Source organism: Macroventuria anomochaeta, assembly GCF_010093625.1.
Source record: "Macroventuria anomochaeta strain CBS 525.71 unplaced genomic scaffold BU25scaffold_11, whole genome shotgun sequence".
Taxonomy (NCBI): Eukaryota; Fungi; Ascomycota; class Dothideomycetes; order Pleosporales; family Didymellaceae; genus Macroventuria; species Macroventuria anomochaeta.
The window spans coordinates 492,715-508,816 of NW_022985372.1; the positions used below are offsets into that span (position 1 = coordinate 492,715).

At 54.3% G+C, this 16,102-nt stretch overlaps 7 protein-coding genes across 7 annotated transcripts; 3 read left to right on the forward strand and 4 right to left on the reverse strand.

The window, feature by feature from the left end:
• Positions 1-345: 345 nt before the first annotated feature.
• BU25DRAFT_365131 (uncharacterized protein) lies at positions 346-3,312 on the reverse strand. The gene is made up of 2 exons (XM_033703808.1): positions 1,895-3,312; positions 346-1,811 (listed from the first exon to the last, which is right to left on the reverse strand). The coding sequence occupies exons 1-2, from the start codon at positions 3,163-3,165 to the stop codon at positions 539-541; spliced, it is 2,544 nt and encodes an 847-aa protein (XP_033563261.1). The 5' UTR covers positions 3,166-3,312; the 3' UTR covers positions 346-538.
• A 372-nt stretch (positions 3,313-3,684) lies between these two features.
• Positions 3,685-5,079, forward strand: BU25DRAFT_390110 (Formate/glycerate dehydrogenase catalytic domain-like protein; the record flags this gene model as incomplete). The annotated part of the gene is made up of 2 exons (XM_033704553.1): positions 3,685-4,328; positions 4,375-5,079. Exons 1-2 carry the CDS (start codon positions 3,870-3,872, stop codon positions 5,077-5,079), a joined length of 1,164 nt encoding a protein of 387 aa, XP_033563262.1. The 5' UTR covers positions 3,685-3,869.
• Positions 5,080-5,555: 476 nt separating this feature from the next.
• On the reverse strand, positions 5,556-5,988 carry BU25DRAFT_26384 (uncharacterized protein). The gene has a single exon (XM_033701762.1). The coding sequence runs from the start codon at positions 5,862-5,864 to the stop codon at positions 5,610-5,612; it is 255 nt and encodes an 84-aa protein (XP_033563263.1). The 5' UTR covers positions 5,865-5,988; the 3' UTR covers positions 5,556-5,609.
• A 1,245-nt stretch (positions 5,989-7,233) lies between these two features.
• BU25DRAFT_337893 (polysaccharide lyase family 3 protein) lies at positions 7,234-8,051 on the forward strand (the record flags this gene model as incomplete). The annotated part of the gene is made up of 2 exons (XM_033702696.1): positions 7,234-7,711; positions 7,783-8,051. 2 exons carry the CDS (start codon positions 7,234-7,236, stop codon positions 8,049-8,051), a joined length of 747 nt encoding a protein of 248 aa, XP_033563264.1.
• Positions 8,052-9,266: 1,215 nt separating this feature from the next.
• Positions 9,267-11,309, reverse strand: BU25DRAFT_439080 (MFS general substrate transporter). Its single transcript, XM_033709091.1, has 2 exons — positions 10,359-11,309; positions 9,267-10,309 (listed from the first exon to the last, which is right to left on the reverse strand). The coding sequence occupies exons 1-2, from the start codon at positions 10,864-10,866 to the stop codon at positions 9,327-9,329; spliced, it is 1,491 nt and encodes a 496-aa protein (XP_033563265.1). The 5' UTR covers positions 10,867-11,309; the 3' UTR covers positions 9,267-9,326.
• A 1,061-nt stretch (positions 11,310-12,370) lies between these two features.
• Positions 12,371-13,971, reverse strand: BU25DRAFT_26415 (GroES-like protein). Its single transcript, XM_033701763.1, has 5 exons — positions 13,922-13,971; positions 13,863-13,873; positions 13,535-13,788; positions 13,232-13,474; positions 12,371-13,177 (listed from the first exon to the last, which is right to left on the reverse strand). The coding sequence occupies exons 3-5, from the start codon at positions 13,631-13,633 to the stop codon at positions 12,476-12,478; spliced, it is 1,044 nt and encodes a 347-aa protein (XP_033563266.1). The 5' UTR covers positions 13,634-13,788; positions 13,863-13,873; positions 13,922-13,971; the 3' UTR covers positions 12,371-12,475.
• A 216-nt stretch (positions 13,972-14,187) lies between these two features.
• On the forward strand, positions 14,188-14,766 carry BU25DRAFT_390118 (HET-domain-containing protein; the record flags this gene model as incomplete). Its single annotated transcript, XM_033704554.1, has 2 exons — positions 14,188-14,429; positions 14,505-14,766. Coding segments are annotated over exons 1-2 (414 nt in total), but the record flags the coding sequence as incomplete, so codon positions are not given.
• Between the last annotated feature and the right edge of the window lie 1,336 nt (positions 14,767-16,102).

A 16,102-nucleotide genomic window follows, 5' to 3' on the forward strand; every position in this document is an offset into this window, starting at 1 on the left:
GGCTCCTCACTTAAGGGTCGGGTTTACTTATCCAAATTCATGCTCCTCTGAAATCTGGCGATATCTGTCTCTGTTTGGCGCCGAGGGATTCAAGCTTTATGTGCCCGAAATGAGATGGAGGGGGGCGAGTCACTGTGCCGATTACTTGTTGTTCTTCTTTCTTGCCGTCTTGATAAAGATGTTCTGAGCGTCTCGTACTCGCCCTTATCTCGCTCGTCCCAGTGTGATTGTGAAGCAAACGCAAGTATGCGTATCCGACCTGCAACAACCGCTGTAGGAGATTTGACGCGTAAAGTCAGCCGAACATAGCAAGTCTTCCATCGACCCTCCAAGTCTCATAGCCAGGGGGCGTGCAGATGGAGCCAAACAGCATGCTTCGCTTTACGATTGAACTTTTCCTACAAAACGCCATCGCGATGCCTACATAACGCCAAGTATGTGCTCCCCAAAGCAAACGCTTCAACGCTTCATACACCTAATGCACATGCACATGCTTCATCTAGCCTCTTTTACGACCCCTTTCGAACACACACCCAACTCAGCTCAACCCCAGCCCACTCACAGGCCTCGAGCCACTAGCTTCACTCCCAATCTCCTCGGTAAGACGCTCGAGATCCACCATCCGCAGTGCTTCTTCGACGCTCTTGACAAAATGTCTTTGTCCGCCACACATCTCCACAATCCCGCTCTTTTCAAACAGTTGGTAGACTAAACTGCGCTCAGGTGGTACGCGGCAGAAGAACACGCGGACGTCGCGCTTGCGGTAGGATTCTACGATTTCAGAGAGAACCTGGGCTCCGGCGCCGTCCAAGGAGGTGACGCCGTGCACATCGAAAATGACGTTTTTGTTGTGTTCTCTGCGCCTGATGCGCGGGAGCGCGGGGTGTGCGGCGGCGGTGCCGTGGTCCTCAAGGCGGCTCAGACGGGAGCGGAGGTTTCCCGTGTTAGCAAACGTAAGCGGCTCCGGGATCTTAACAATCAGACACCCCTCGACGAACTCCAGACTCTCCGGATCCAGCTCCGCGTTGGCGAACTGATTCGTCGTGCCCGGCACTCTGCCCAAGATCTGAATCCTCGGCCTCACACTGTGGCGGATCAAACGCAAAATGGACAGACCGATGCCGACACCAATCCCACGCTTCAAGTCCCAGATAATCGTGATCCAGAAAATGAGGCCCATGAGGAGGAGTTCGGACCAGCCTCGGATCTTGAGGAAGAATTTGATGTCGTGCGGGGCTTCTTCGACGAGGCTGTACGCGACGACGCTGACCATGGCGCACAGCACGCCTTTGGGAAGGAAGTAGAAGTACGGGAGTAGGAAGACGGTGGACAGGATGGTGATCAAAGAGAGGAAGATGTTGCTCATTGGGGTTAGGCCGCCGGTTGAGGCGTTTACCTTTGAGCGCCCATAGCCCCCGAACGCGGGGAGCGCCATGAATAGGCCGCCTGTCATGTTCGCTGTTCCCAAGGCTATCAACTCCCTGTTGGCGGAAAGGGGCAGCTGGACACCGTCCTTTGTTGTGTCGCCGCTGCCGAGGGATTTCGCGGCGACGCTGGACTCGAAGAAGCCGAGTAAAGCGATGATGAGGCCGGTGTTGACGGCGTCGCCGACGTATTTGATGTGCGACGTGTCGAAGGGGAAGTGCACGGAGAAGAGCGATCCGCTGGAGTTTACGTCGCCGAGGACCGCGAGGCCGTGTTGGTCCAGCCTGTAGTGCCAGGTTAGGATTGCGGAGAGGACGACGACGAGAAAGCGGTCCGGGATGTAGGCTACGCTGGGGTAGCGGGGTTGCAGTCTTTTCTTGAATTCTCTGGCAGGATGTTAGTAGAGCAGGGTGAGTGGATTGTGGATTGTGGATTGTGGATTGTGGATTGTGGATTGTGGATCACATACCGGAAGAACATGATGATGCCGAATGCCGTGAAGGACATGGCGCATGTGAGCTTATGTGCCCGGTGGATGTTCTTTGCGAGGAAGACCAGCTTGTCCAGAGAGCTGCCGTGAGCAACATGCTTGGCTGCCAGCCGTGCAAGACCGGTCTCAGGGATCAGTTGGTCGATGAAGATGACAACGCCAATAGCACTGATGAAACCCCTTAGGAACGGCCGACTCAGCACGTTATCCAGGAATCCCAGGCGGAAGAGGCCAGCCACGAAGATGAAGCCACCGGCCATGCACGTGACTATACCCGCAATTTCAGCGTTCAGTCGGCCATCAGCCTCGCCGGATGCGCCCTTCTTGATGTTCTCTCGCACGATCTCACCCACTAGCAGCGAGCCAGGAGCCTCTGGACCAACAATCATCTGCGGACAGGTTCCCAAGATTCCGTAGATGAGCGGATTGATGGCGAAGCTGTAGAGACCATTGACCGGCGGCAGATGGGCAAGGTTGGAAGCGTACGAGAGGGCCATGGGGATGTAGAACGAGGCCATAGTGATGGCAGCAACCAGATCGCCCTTGAGATACCGCCACTTGTACTGGCGAGTCCAGCTGAGAACAGGTATGTAGTACTGCAGGTACATCATACGCTGGCTCTTGATGCCGTGACGCTCGGCCAGCCAACGGGTGGTGCTCATCTTCTTCCTGTCCCCGCTGTTGATGACACTGTCCGCGAAGGCATCGCCGAGCAGCGCGCGTGTGGCATCGGCCGCCTCCTCCTCGCCAGCGGCTGAACGTGACAGACCTGGGAATGCGCCGCCGAAGCTGTGGTCCGAGTGGACGCTGCCGGCAAAGCTGCCGTAGTTGCGGTGCACGCCTGGCCGCGGAGCCCACTCGTTTCTTTGCGCCGCGTCGAGCAGGCGTGAGCGCACATTGGGCTCGCTGATATCGACCTCGACGATGCCGTCGTGCTGGGGCGCCTCGGCGAAGTCGTGCGTTGAGCGTGCGGACTCGGGCGTGTCATTTCCACCCGGCTGGATGCCCTCGGCGGAGATGTCGATGTCGTAAGGCGCAGAATGGCTGGCGTCCTGCTGCTGCTCGTCTTGGTAGTAGGACTGGCGTCTGTGTCGGCCCATCGTCTCTTCGGGGCTGCTCGACCGGTCCGAGGGCACATGCGCCTGCCTCAGCTGGCTGGGTGTGGCGGGCGCGTGGGCGTGGTGGGCGCTGGCACGCGACGAGTCGCGCGAGTGTCCTCTCGAGGGCGCATCTTCGAGTTTGGGAGGCATCTCGTCTATGTCCCGACGGTTACGAGGGCTGACCGCTTATTCACCGCGCCCGTGGTTGGCCAGTATTTCGCGGGAGCGAGTACAAGACGGAAGGATGCTCTGTATGCTGTCGCACGCATCACGCTCTCTCCATGACGCTGGGAGGGGGGGAGGGGGGGGAGGGGGGGGCAGAGGACTGCGGCTTTAAGGCAGTCTCGTTATTTTTGAGGATCCCTAGCCAATGGCCGAATCTTAAGCCTCTCCCGCACCGCGACGCCGTTGCGGTCAGTCCGCCCAGTCCGCCCATGCACGTGCGCTAGGCCCCACCACGAAATGTGTCATAGGCCGAGGAGGAGAGACACGGTGCTCAAGCAGGTTGGCCTGTTGGAAAGCATGGCTGAGGGAAGGCAATGTTGTTAGCAAACAGTCACACGTGATTGGCGTTTGCCGACTAACGGTATGGCCCTGCAGTAGCGCCGTTCTCGGAGTGCAGACGGATTCTCAAAAAATCGTCGGGAGTCATCGTCACGTACTCCGCATCGCCCATTGACCAACTCCACGCGCCGATTAGGCACTTACACTTCACATATCAACTTCTTTATAACTTCTCTAGAAACCCTCTAGCACTTCTCTAGCACTTCTCTAGAACTTCTCTAGGACTCCTCTAGGACTCCTCTACATATTGTCTGGCCTCTCTCAGTTCCAATTGACCACGTTCCTGCAACATGGCGTTCCCCACACTGCACGCCCGCGCAGAGGCCAAGCCCTTCGAGCACCGCTCCTGCCTCACGCCCACCACCACCAAGAAGCTGCTCGACGCCGGCTACAAGGTCAATGTCGAGCGCAGCCCCACCAACCCCGACTACGAGCGCATCTTCAAGGACAAGGAGTTTGAGGATGCCGGCGCGACGCTCGTCGAGGAGGGCTCGTGGACAAAGGCGCCCAGGGACCACATCATCATCGGCCTGAAGGAGCTGCCCGAGGAGGACTGGCCGCTCGAGCACACCATGGTCCACTTTGCGCATTGCTACAAGCAGCAGGCCGGCTGGGAGAAGGTCCTCGCTAGGTTCCCCCGCGGCGGCGGTGTGCTGTACGACCTCGAGTTTCTGCAGGACGAGTCTGGCAGGCGTGTTGCTGCGTTCGGCTACCACGCTGGCTTCGCCGGTGCTGCTCTCGCCATCAAGGTTCGTGGAACGGTCTGATGATGGGTGCTTGATGCTAACGTCGCAGACCTGGGCGTGGCAGCTCACCCACCCCAACGGCGAGCCCCTCCCCGGCATCGAGACCTTCACCGACGGCCGTGGCTACTACAACACCGAGAGCGACCTCATCGCCCAGCTCAAGGAGGACGTCGCCGCCGGAGAGAAGGTCGCGGGCCGCAAGCCCACCAGCCTGGTCCTCGGTGCGCTGGGCCGCTGCGGCTCCGGCGCGGTTGATCTGCTCGAGAAGGTCGGCTGCCCTGAGATCAAGAAGTGGGATCTTGCCGAGACCAAGGAGCGCGATGGCCCGTACCCGGAGATCATCGAGTCGGACATCTTCGTCAACTGCATCTACCTCTCCAAGCCCATCCCCCCGTTTGTCGACCGCAAGAGCCTGGAGAGCGCCAACCGCAAGCTCAGCGTTGTCTGCGACGTCAGCTGCGATACGACGAACCCGCACAACCCGATCCCCATCTACAACATCAACACCACGTTCGACAAGCCGACTGTCAAGGTCGACGTCGGGGGCAACGGGCCTACACTGTCGGTTATCTCGATCGACCACCTGCCGTCGGCGCTGCCGCGTGAGTCGTCCGATGCCTTCAGCAACGCACTTCTGCCCAGCTTGATGGGTTTGAAGGACCGCGACAGCACGCCTGTCTGGCAGGGCGCCGAGAAGCTCTTCCAGGAGAAGGTGCAGACGCTGCCTGGCGGCGTGCCTAGGAAGGAGGTGTAAATTGTGCTGCAAACCCAGAAATGAATAGACAAAACGCATAGATTAACGCGACGATATGGATGACGAATAAGAACGTGTTACCCCACGCACCCCGCATCTCCGCTTGGCGATCAAGTTTCTCTGCTGACCTGCAGGATCGCCTATAACCTTGCCTCACTCAAGTTGGCATTGTCATTTGTGCTTTGCGCGTACGTTCTCAGCGTTGGATATTTACGTCTACGTTGAGAATGTGTTCTGTGATAACTGCGCATCCTCCGGGAAGTGCACGACCCCACACGGTGGGGTGTATGATCGATATTCATCCAACTCGGCAGCAATTATCATATTATCGACGGCACGACTGCGAATTGGGCCAAAGAGAATGTCTTCTTGAGCGACAACTCATTGTTATCGAATCTCAGCTTCGGTATTCCCACAGCTAGGCAGGTACATGAGTTTAGGCCTCAGGCTGAACTAGGAGTGGATCTGAACTCAAGCTTCGTCGACGCGCTGCGGGCTGATCACAGCATCTCTTCCAGGTCGTACTCTCTCTATTGGGGTGCTGGATGTGCGGGCCAACCCCGTGATGGATCCATCACTTTTGGTGGGCTTGACAAATCTGTTGTCGACAACTCGTAAAAGATCACAACAGTGTTCAACAGGAGCGACTCATCCATCTGTTCCAAGGGCATGGTCGTGAAATTGACAGATATGAATCTCGTGAGTGAGAGCGGTGCAGCAGCCAACATCTTCCTTGCCACAGGTCCGCTTGATGCGTGTGTGGTGCCCTCCATGACCAACATCATGACATTACCAAAGCATTACGGAATAGGGTGATCGCAAGCATGGGGCGAGTGCGAGCCGATCACGGCAGGTACGGCGAGGTCGGAGGGATGCTACAGAATACAGCAGTTGTCACATCAGGGAGCGTGTAAGTCAACGTCCTCTGTCCACCTCGATAGTACCAAAAGCGAACAGTACTTTCCGAGGAAATCTCTCCGTCATTGTCGAAAACGCCGTAACCATCAACTTCACGTATACGAGCGGTTAGGGCATAAACGTCAGGAACTACTGGGAAGAGATTCGGTCGATGTTTGGATGTGCGACGAGCCCAGCGCTATACAGAGCAGACATGGGCCACGTGTGTCCACTTGGGTTGCTGCCAAAAGCGATACGATGAAGGACAACAGATTCATTTCTTACACCTTACGAGCATTTCACCAGACGTCGCATCCAATGCCGTCGACCATCGAGGTGCCCGAAGTCGGCTCGGCGCGGCTCTTCCCATGCGTGAGGCTGAGATGCTGTCAATAGGTGTCGGCTCGACTTCGAACATACCAAGACCGTTCCTGAGATCCATATAGGCACTTGGCAGCTTGGAAAGCTTGGTGTTGTAGGTGCCTATATATCGGCATTGTAGCTTATTACCGAGATCTCGCCGCGACATCTTTTGGCTGTGACGTGAGACGCATGAACATAGACCGAAAGTCTTGGTATCAATGGTTCGTGTCCTGCGGTCGTTCTCGCAGTTGTTTCGAGGAAGGAAGGGCAAGGAACAGCCCTGCTGTGACGTGGCTAGTATTGTGGCTAGGTCTGGGGCACGGACGCGCTCGACCGCACGATCTCAGTCAGTCTGCTTAGTACGGAACGCAGTCCGAACAACATTCACTTGCTCCTCCACCGACGATCTCGTATGCCAACTCTCACGATGCTTGCTCGTCGTTTCGACTTCACCCCTCTCTCATGACACCTGGGTACCCAGCCACGAGCAAACCGAGAACCTCACCACCACAGAAGCTATTATGTACCTTCCAAGACCTGTACTCCCTCCAGAAAGGCAGTTAGATTGGCTTCGGCCAATTGTCAGAGCTGTCGAGACTTCTAGATGGGCTAACAGACAGTCGACTACAGCTCGCAACTGTCTTGGCTTCCATAGCTTCCGCGAGAAGGCCGACAGTACGAGAAAGGGCCTACTGCATCAATCAATGGAGAGACTACCGTCATGAAGGGGCAGTGAATATGTGTATAAAGAGAAGGAACACTTGCCGTCAATCATGTTCTCACCGCAGCTTACCTTCGCTCGATCTCTACACTCTCGCTTCCTGCACCACTCTTCCCATACCATTCACTGTCTTCGAAGTCATCCCTTCCCGGCCTTCTATCTCAATCTTCAAGATGCAGTTCCTTACCATCGCCCTCTTCGCTAGTCTCTCTGCCGCCCAAACCCTCAACATCCCCACCCGCGTCGGCAACGTCGAAGTCCTCAAAGCTGTCGAAACCATCCCCGCCGGCGTAACCAGGAACTACGGCTACCGCGAGTTCGACCGCGGCATGAAGTGCGCTGAGGGCGACACCGGCACCAAGAACGCCGTCTTTCTCCTCAAGGAAGGCGCCACGCTCGAGAACGTCATCATCGGTGCCAACGCGCTCGAGGGCGTCCACTGCGAGGGCAAATGCACGGTCCGCAACGTCTGGTTCAGGGATGTTTGCGAGGATGCGATTTCTGCGCTCGGCAACGGCGATGTTTTGATCGTTGGCGGTGGTGCGCAGAACGCGGATGACAAGGTCGTTCAGCATAATGGTAGCGGAAAGGTTACTATCCGCGACTACCAGGTCGTCAATGTTGGCAAGGTGTACCGCGCTTGCGGTGACTGTAAGTCCTCTCCCTCTCAACCTCACTCTTTTCCCCGCCCTCACAGAATTTCATACTAACCAATGCAACAGGCACCAACAACTCTTCCCACGGTCCCCGCCACGTTGTCATCGAGCGCCTCCGCGCAACTAATGTCAAGACCAATCTCGCCGGCATCAACTCCAACTTTGGCGACTCTGCTACTATCTCTGGCTCTTGCGGTACTGTTTCCGGCGAGATCTGCCAGCAGTTCAAGGGTGTCAACAAGGGCCAGGGAGACAGTGATAAGGTTGCTGGAAAGGAGAGGTGCCTTGGTGCACAGGGCAAGCTGGCTAAGGGCACTTTGAGCAGGTGCGCCTAGAATGTGCCGTGTGAGTGTGTGAGGTGGGGTAAGTGGTAGGGAGTGCGCGTTGTTTGGACATGCGAAAGGTGAAGAGGCATGAGTCGTAGATTAACTTCTTGTATATCTTTTACTGTTTTCTGTATGAAGTACCTAACAGGCTGTTTGTGTGAAGTTTCCGAAAGTGCATTTACCAGCAGCTTCTGCCTCCACCTTGCCCAGTGCCTCGGATCTGCAATGGCGGGCGCGACCCCTACTTCCCGTCGCGACAGGCGGTCTTTATCCCGCCTAATGCGGCGTCTGCAACAACACCGCGTTCAGAATCCGCCCACAGGGGACGTCCCCACCACTTCGTACTTCCCGCCGTGGTGGTTGCACAAAACAACCGCCACGGTCATGGATACTTCGAGGAACCCCGGCAGCAAGAGGGAGTCTCTTGACTTACCCAGTCTTATCATTTACGTAGATACATACTCGCGTAGCATCTTTGCTAGAACAGCGCTCACTTTGCAGGCTTATTGGCTAGCTTACACGCCTCGGGGTTTTTCAATATGTTGATTGCTCCTATCGTATCCATGCTCGCTTTGCTGGATGCTGCAGCCGCGACCACGATCCACACTTTCAAGTACGGTGAATCCAGTGCGGCGAACCCAGTGCGGTGAATCAAGTACGGTGAAATAAAGGGCGTCAACCCCGTCATTGAAATCCAACCACCACAACCCTACAGATGGTACTTTCTAGCTCTGAATCATTATCAAACCCCGGCATTGGGTGAGTTTGAAAAGGTGGTGGAATTCAAGCCGAAGATTGTTGAGGCTGTGTTGCCCACTCTCGCGGGGGCGACGGTGCAGATGACGTTTGATGATAGGGAGTATGATGTGAATGTAGAATGAGGTGCGGGTTGAACGTTTGAGCGTTAATGGATAGGTTTGAGCGGCATTCGGTGCGTAGTGTAAAGCGACGATATGCAAAGGCCCTGTGCTGTCTAACAAAGAGCTTGGACCTCCTCTGCTCGTTAGCAAAGTCATGAAACTGCAGGCTTTTCTGATTGCTGTTGCTTATCACTGTAGTATGACAGGAGGTGCTTTTCCTAATCTGTAGTGGCTGTTTTAAGTCTGTGCCTCAGACTGTGAAGTATAAATTTCAATGTGTTATGAGATGATGATCCCCAGAGCATAGTCAAAGTACGTCGAACAGATGTGATTCACCACAGACGATTACCGGAACATGTTGTTGCAACACTTGGATTGATTTTACCCATCAGAACGCTTTATCGTGCCTGTCGTGAAACCGCCACTACACTTGAACTTCCCTGCGCTTATCCTCGTCAACACTGTAGTTACGAATCTTGTGATCAACACCCGTTACAGCAGCCATGTCCTCGTCAGCAGCGACATCAAAGTTCCTGCCCCTGTATTCCGGTCCAACAAAGGTTAGAAGAATGACATACGCATACACACAGCCCATGAAGATGCAGATGACCAAGCCGTACTGGTAGCGGCTCACCTTACCCTTAGGCGGCAGCGGAAACCTCTCACCAATGGTAGCCTCGATGGTTGACGAAGCAGAGGAAACGAGGTTTCCAAGCTGGTAAGAGGTACCGACAACGAACGTCCTGAACGAGCCGGGGGACAGCTCCATAAGGTGAATGGGAATCACACCCCACGCGCCCTGGACACAGAATTGCTGGAAGAAAGCAGCGGCGATGACGGCGTTGCTGCTGGTGAATGTGTATGGATACAGCAGCGCGCCGCCGATGATGCACATAATGATGATGCTGAGTCTGCGGCCGAAAATGGAGGAGCTGTATCCAATGAGTGTTCCACCGGTCATGGCACCAAGGTTGGCGACGACTTGAGTGACGGTGACGCGGTTGGCGGAAAAATCGTACTGGTTCGTAAGCATGGTCGGATACAGGTCCTGTGAGCCGTGGGACATAAAGTTAAAGCCGGCCATGAGGAGCACCATGTAGATGAGCAGGATCCAGTGCTTCTTGAGTGCGTGCTTGCCTTCCTGCATGAACATCTTGGCTGCGTTGGGCTCTTCCTCGCGAATACGCTTGCGCTCTTGGTATGCCTTGGTTTCGGGGAGGCATAGGCGGAAAATGATGATCAGAACTGGTGGACCGGCACCGAACCAGAAGAGTGGGCGCCAGCCGTGGCCGACGGTGTCGACGAAGGCGCGGGCAAAGACGGTGGCTAGGAGGTAGCCGAAGGCATATCCTTGCTGCAGCATACCAGAGATGATACCGCGAGCGGCCTCGGGGCAGTCTTCGAGGGCTGGAGGTTGTCAGTGTCGTGAACTAGTGAGACAGTGAAAAGTACATACCAGTCGCAGCAGCGTTGCCGTACAGACCACCCATGGCGATACCAAAGAGTGCCCTCACACCAAGGAACTGCTCGTAGGTTGTGCAGAAACCTGTGCCCAACTCGAGCACAATAAACAAAATGTTGTTGATGATGAATGGCCACTTTCGTCCATAGCGATCAGCAGCCAGACCGAAGATGATACTGCCGATTGAACGCAGCATCAACACGAGGGTGATGCCCCAGGTGATATCCTTCTTAGTTTTACCGAAGCTCTCAGCGAGCGGCTCGACTGTGAGTGATACAGTGAAGAAGTCGAAAGCGTCCCATGACCATGCAAAGAATGCGACGAGGAAGAACATCCATTGCTGAAGGTTGAGCAACCGCAGGAGCGCAATGGGGTTCTGCACCTTGGCCATGGCGGGCTTGAGGGTAGTAAGACGGGTTGCGGCATAGCGGCCGACGCTTGTTTTTTCGTGCGTTGGCGGAAGGTACTCCTGCTGCTCAGCGCCGTACTTCTCGTCTGCCATAGTGAGGTATGGTGGGCGAAAGTCAGGTCAAGACAAATGGAAAGGACCCTCAACAATGAGGCGTGGAGGTCGTCAGCGATGAGCTCTGAGCTGACAAAAACCGATTATCTGCCGTCTGGAGAAGAAGCAGATGTCAATGCAACCCCGGACATGGGGAACAGCCCACCTTTAAACATCTTCCCCAGAACTCAGTCGCCGACCGCACCATCCCAGACCGATCACCACTCAAAATGGCCCAAAGAGCGACTCGATTCGCTATGACCACGTTGATAAGGCGTCGCGTGCGGCCGTCATTCATCGTTGTTACGTTCCCACCCGTGCGTCCCCGCAAAGATGCTGTTCTCCGCCAATGATGTCAACGGGGACGCCTGGGGTTTGGCGCCACCAGCGTTCGTATCCCTACTAGCAAGGACCAAGACCTGCTAAGCGTTGCTTGGGATGTGTAGGCGGCACAGAAAAGCTTTGTCAAAGATGCGCCCGAAAGCTTGGTGCGCGCTGATGGGTTGAAGCTTCGGCTGACTTGTCCCGTCTGATCTGCTGATGCATTTCTCCGGTCGCACTTCAGGGTGCCGTAGACCGGCAGTTGTTGAGCCTCACAAACCAGCTGTCTGACAGCATCCTGGATCTGCTCTAAGTCGTCTCTGGAGAGAAAAGAATTCGTTGATTTCAAATTCATGGTGTTGGTTTCTCATAAGCGCCTCCGAGTCAACCGAAAGATCTCCAGCCCCAGAGCCCAATCGGGGGCAGACTCGGGGAAGAACACGAAGTCAAAGTCAGAGGTGGCGGTGGGGTAGAAAGCCTGTCTCGACTTCTCCAGACCTCCGACTTTCGATAGCCTCGAATACTCTCGTGTCGGAGCTGGACTTGTGGCTTGCGCTACGAAAACGCGCAGGTGGTCAATCGCCGTGAGCGACTTGCAAGTGTGATCGGAGGCACAGTCATTGGGTGAAAGTACGAAGAAGGGAACCTCCGCGTCCGACATTGTTCTTCGCGTCGTCGAGCGACGATCCGGATTGAGCGGCGGTGTTAGTGTCTGTGGTTTGGTTGAAACCAAGGAAGGTCGGCCTTGGCTCGCCTCAGCTTCAGTGGTACTTGAAGAGAGTTAGTATCTCCCACAATACATGCGACACATAGCTGACGCTGTCCAGGGATGACAGTATCGACGAGGCCAAGCCAGTACGACTACTGTGTAACATCAACGTCTCGGCTGAGCAAGTTCGCAATGCTTATCCTTGGCGGCCAATATCTTCACCTGTGATGATAAGAGATCACCAAGCCGGCAAACAAGTAACGTTTGACAAGATTCTGAGGTCAAGTCCAAGAACCATATCGACACTTTCGACTTGAAAACGTTCAAAGGTACTGACGGCAAATTATACAAGCGGATAGATTTTGCCATCGAGATGATGGTGATTGGAACAGCATTGGAGTTCGCATTGATGTATGAAGGCAACAAGATTGGGCATAGCCGGGTCGAGCCTGAGCTAGATAATGGGTACTAGATAGCCGGCTTACTGTAGGCTCACAACTCTTGAGTGTTTTAATCTCCAGTCCGATCGTAACCTTGACACGTGTCTGAACTTCTCGTATCAACACTTGAACCGGTTCTTCACACCCACGGCTCAATGACGATCTTCTTGCCACTGACGCCGTTATAGACGGTGTCTAACCCTGTTTCTACCTTATCAAGACCGCCCAATACCTCTGGCGCGACACCTTTGATAACGCCGCTCTTTATGCCTTGCTCCATGAACCCGTTCGTTCCGAGAAAGTGCTTATGCCACTCAGCGTTCTCGGGCGCACGGGTAGAGAAGCGATGGAACTGCATCGTAACACCGTCTGGGAAAGAGTCGATGCCGAGCCAGGCAGGTGGCAGAAGCAAAAGGATGTTGGCTTTTGTTACTGGCTCTCCCTCTGGCGCAAGAATCTTCAGAATGGTTGATACCGTCGAATTCAAAGAAATCGTGTCCAACCAATAATCGATGGGGAAGAGGTCACGGATGGCGTTGACAGTTGCTGGGTCGCTGTGATCGAAAATGTGGTCGGCGCCGAGCGATTTGAGGAGGTCGAGATTGTGTTGCGAACTCGTGCTAATCACAGTATAGCCTGCTTGCTTGGCATACGAGATGGAAAGTGAACCCATGGCAGATGATCCACCCCAGATGAGAATCTTCTTGCCTTGCTCGCTTGCTGGAAGTGCTGAGGCTGGGACCGTTGGCCAGTGCATGTTCAGCGCTGACTTGCCGAACAGGGCAGCAGGAGGCGTGTAAGACCCCAGTGTGACCGCTTTTGTGAACCCCACATCCCCGATCTTGTTTCGAACATCTTAGTAAATGGACCTACCATACATAGATGGAATGCTTACTTTTACTACCTCCGACTCATCAACCACTGTGAAACGCTGAAGGCCACCATATCTCGCCTTTTTGTGCGTGAAAATCTTGGTTCCACACACAACTCGCTGTCCAACTGCGACCTTGGTGACACCGGAACCTAAAGCTTCGATGGTTCCTGCGACTGGGCTGCCGAGAACGGACGGATACTCGAGGGTCATGAGAACTTGCTTGGCTACCTTTGTATCTGCAGGCTGAATGGCGCACGCTTGTACCTTCTCAGGTAAGTGGTTCTGCTCTCACTCATAGGTTCCATCGGCAGTTCTGAGACGCACCTTGACGAGCACCTCGCCCTCACCAGGTTGTGCGATCTCAGCATCGCGAACAACAATGGAACCCTTTTCGGTCTCGAGAAAAGCTGCTTTGTTACTCATGCTTATCGAGGGTCTTATCTTTGTTCTTTCAATTGGTGTAGAACTGTCTCCATTCTTTGGACTCGTTCCTTGTAAGTAGTTGAGCTGGACGACTGATGGTCCAGGATGGTTTGACAGTGATCATGCATATAAGACCACTGGTACTTAGTCTCACACTCGAAAAGTAAGCACTTGAGCTGTTGCAAAAAGCTGACCAGTCCTAATGGGGACCTTTCACATGGAGACATACCCAAGACCAGGCTTCAAATGTGTAAGCTAAGTGTATGCTCGACCACAGTGGAGACCAACCCGCTGCAATGTAAGCTTACGTCTTCGAACACGTGAACGTTGCAGAGATCCATGTTTCGTCCTACAGCAATTCCGGACAAAGACACGGACTGCGACGTCGAAGAGGGCGGTTGCTATGATTGGAAGGCACCCTCAACATTGCTCGCCGAAACGTTGAGTTGTGTGGTAAAGGACGGATTCGGCAACACTTCCTCGGCTGGTGTGAGCACGTGCCATGGGCCGAATTTTGCCCGCTGTTGTGCGCGTCCGCTCTTTCTGCTCCAGCACGCATCACAACGAGGATGTTGCGTATCAACTTGCTCTTTCGCCCATTTCATATCAGTCTGAGGCATCATCATCACGCCTAAGTTGCGAGAATGAGGAATGAGAGCTCTTGGAACCACGCCTATGGCACGTCTCATTTCCGTCACGCTCCACTGGATCAAAAGAAAGATTCGCTTCGCCTAGTCAAAGTATTGCCTGACCTCAGCACTGATGGGCTAGTTGAATGCAGTATACATCATGCAGTGTTATCTCCAGGAGCGGCAGATGGTGCGACTGGTATCGCGGAAACACTGCAACCTCACATTCGAGACTTCAGCAGCAAATCAACGCCATACATTTGCTTATCCTATACCTGGGGCAGCTCTGGGAACGAACGTGCTATACTGATCAGTAGGAAGCTTCTGATGGTGCGCAGGAACCTTGAGGCCTTCCTGTATGTTGCTAGGACACAACTTGGTTATTGCTTCCTCTGGATAGACGCCATCTGCATCAATCAAGCTAATGCGGCGGAGAGAGATCATCAGGTGCAGCGAATGGGCAATATATTCGCGAAAGCAAAGATGCTGATAACATGGCTGGGTTGTGAGCCTGAGCTGGAGCGACCACTGCATCAGCTGGGATTGGGAGAAAAGCAGACACAATGGGTCGCCTGCAAGAACTTCTACCAGCGCGAACATCAAAAGGGACTTAAACAGGATTACGTGTCTTTGTTCTCAGGGCCCTCCACGGCCTCGATCCCAACGAAACACCTACAAGAAGAAGAGACCTTTCCGTTCTATGTCGCTCTCGCGGATCACGAATATTGGAGGCGAGCTTGGGTCACACAGGAGATCTTGTTGGCGAAAGCCATATATGTTGTCGCTGGTAATGCGATACTCGACTACCCGTCACTAGTTAACGCTACTCGTTGCTGTGTCCAGGTCTATTCTAAAAGTCACTTCGAATACTTTGCACGGCTTATGCTTGTGCAGAAAGACTATTTCAGTCGAAAAGACGACGCGACAGGGAGGATCCTAATAAGTGACAGCTGGATGAATAACTGGGGCCTTGTCAACCTTTTACACTACTTCGAGGATAAGTGCTGCACAGTCAGACGAGACATGATCTACTCGCTCCTATCGCTATCTCGCGAGGCTGAGGCACTCGAGGTCAACTACCAGTCGCCGACATCGGAAGTCATGTGGCAGGTTATGAATATCTGCGAGGACTCGGTGTGCCTATGCACCGTGGCAATCCTTGTACGAGCTTTGGGACGGGATTCGTTCGTTGATACGGAACCTCGCCTAGACGTTTCCGCCTTTTTCGTGGACATCCCCATGCTGGGTTATTCACCCAAAGACACTGGTCATGTCACAAGATGTCCGTTCTGTCAGGGTCCAGTCCAATTCGCCGGGCGCTCGGGAATCGAGCTGATTTTTTGCCTCCCAACGGCCTGCAAGGATTCTGAGGGCCATATGTACAAAGAGCTCAACTGCGACTCTCTTGATGGCTGTCATCTTCTGACGCTAGAGTCCTCCAGTGAACGCACACTAAGGACTGTAGGTAGAATTGGCGAGGGTATTGAGATCGCTCAGGTCGACAACAGCAACACGTACCTGCTAAAGTTCTCGTTCCCTCCACTACTAGAAATCATTGGTGGATCACAGTGGGGCCGTACGCTCAAACAGCGATCTTGTGGTAACTTGTGGCCAGACGAGGATAAACCAAACATAGAGCGGCTGAGTATATGCACTGCGTAACAACCGCTTCATTTTATTTTTCGCAATCGATTGTTCAGGTCTTATGATCACACCTTGAGATCGGCACACTCAGCCGAGCAAAAGCGGAGTCTTGCCAGAGTTGTTGCGTACCCACGCAACATTGTGGTCAATAAAGGGTCCACTTCAGCTATTGGACCGGAGCTTCCACCGGCTCAAT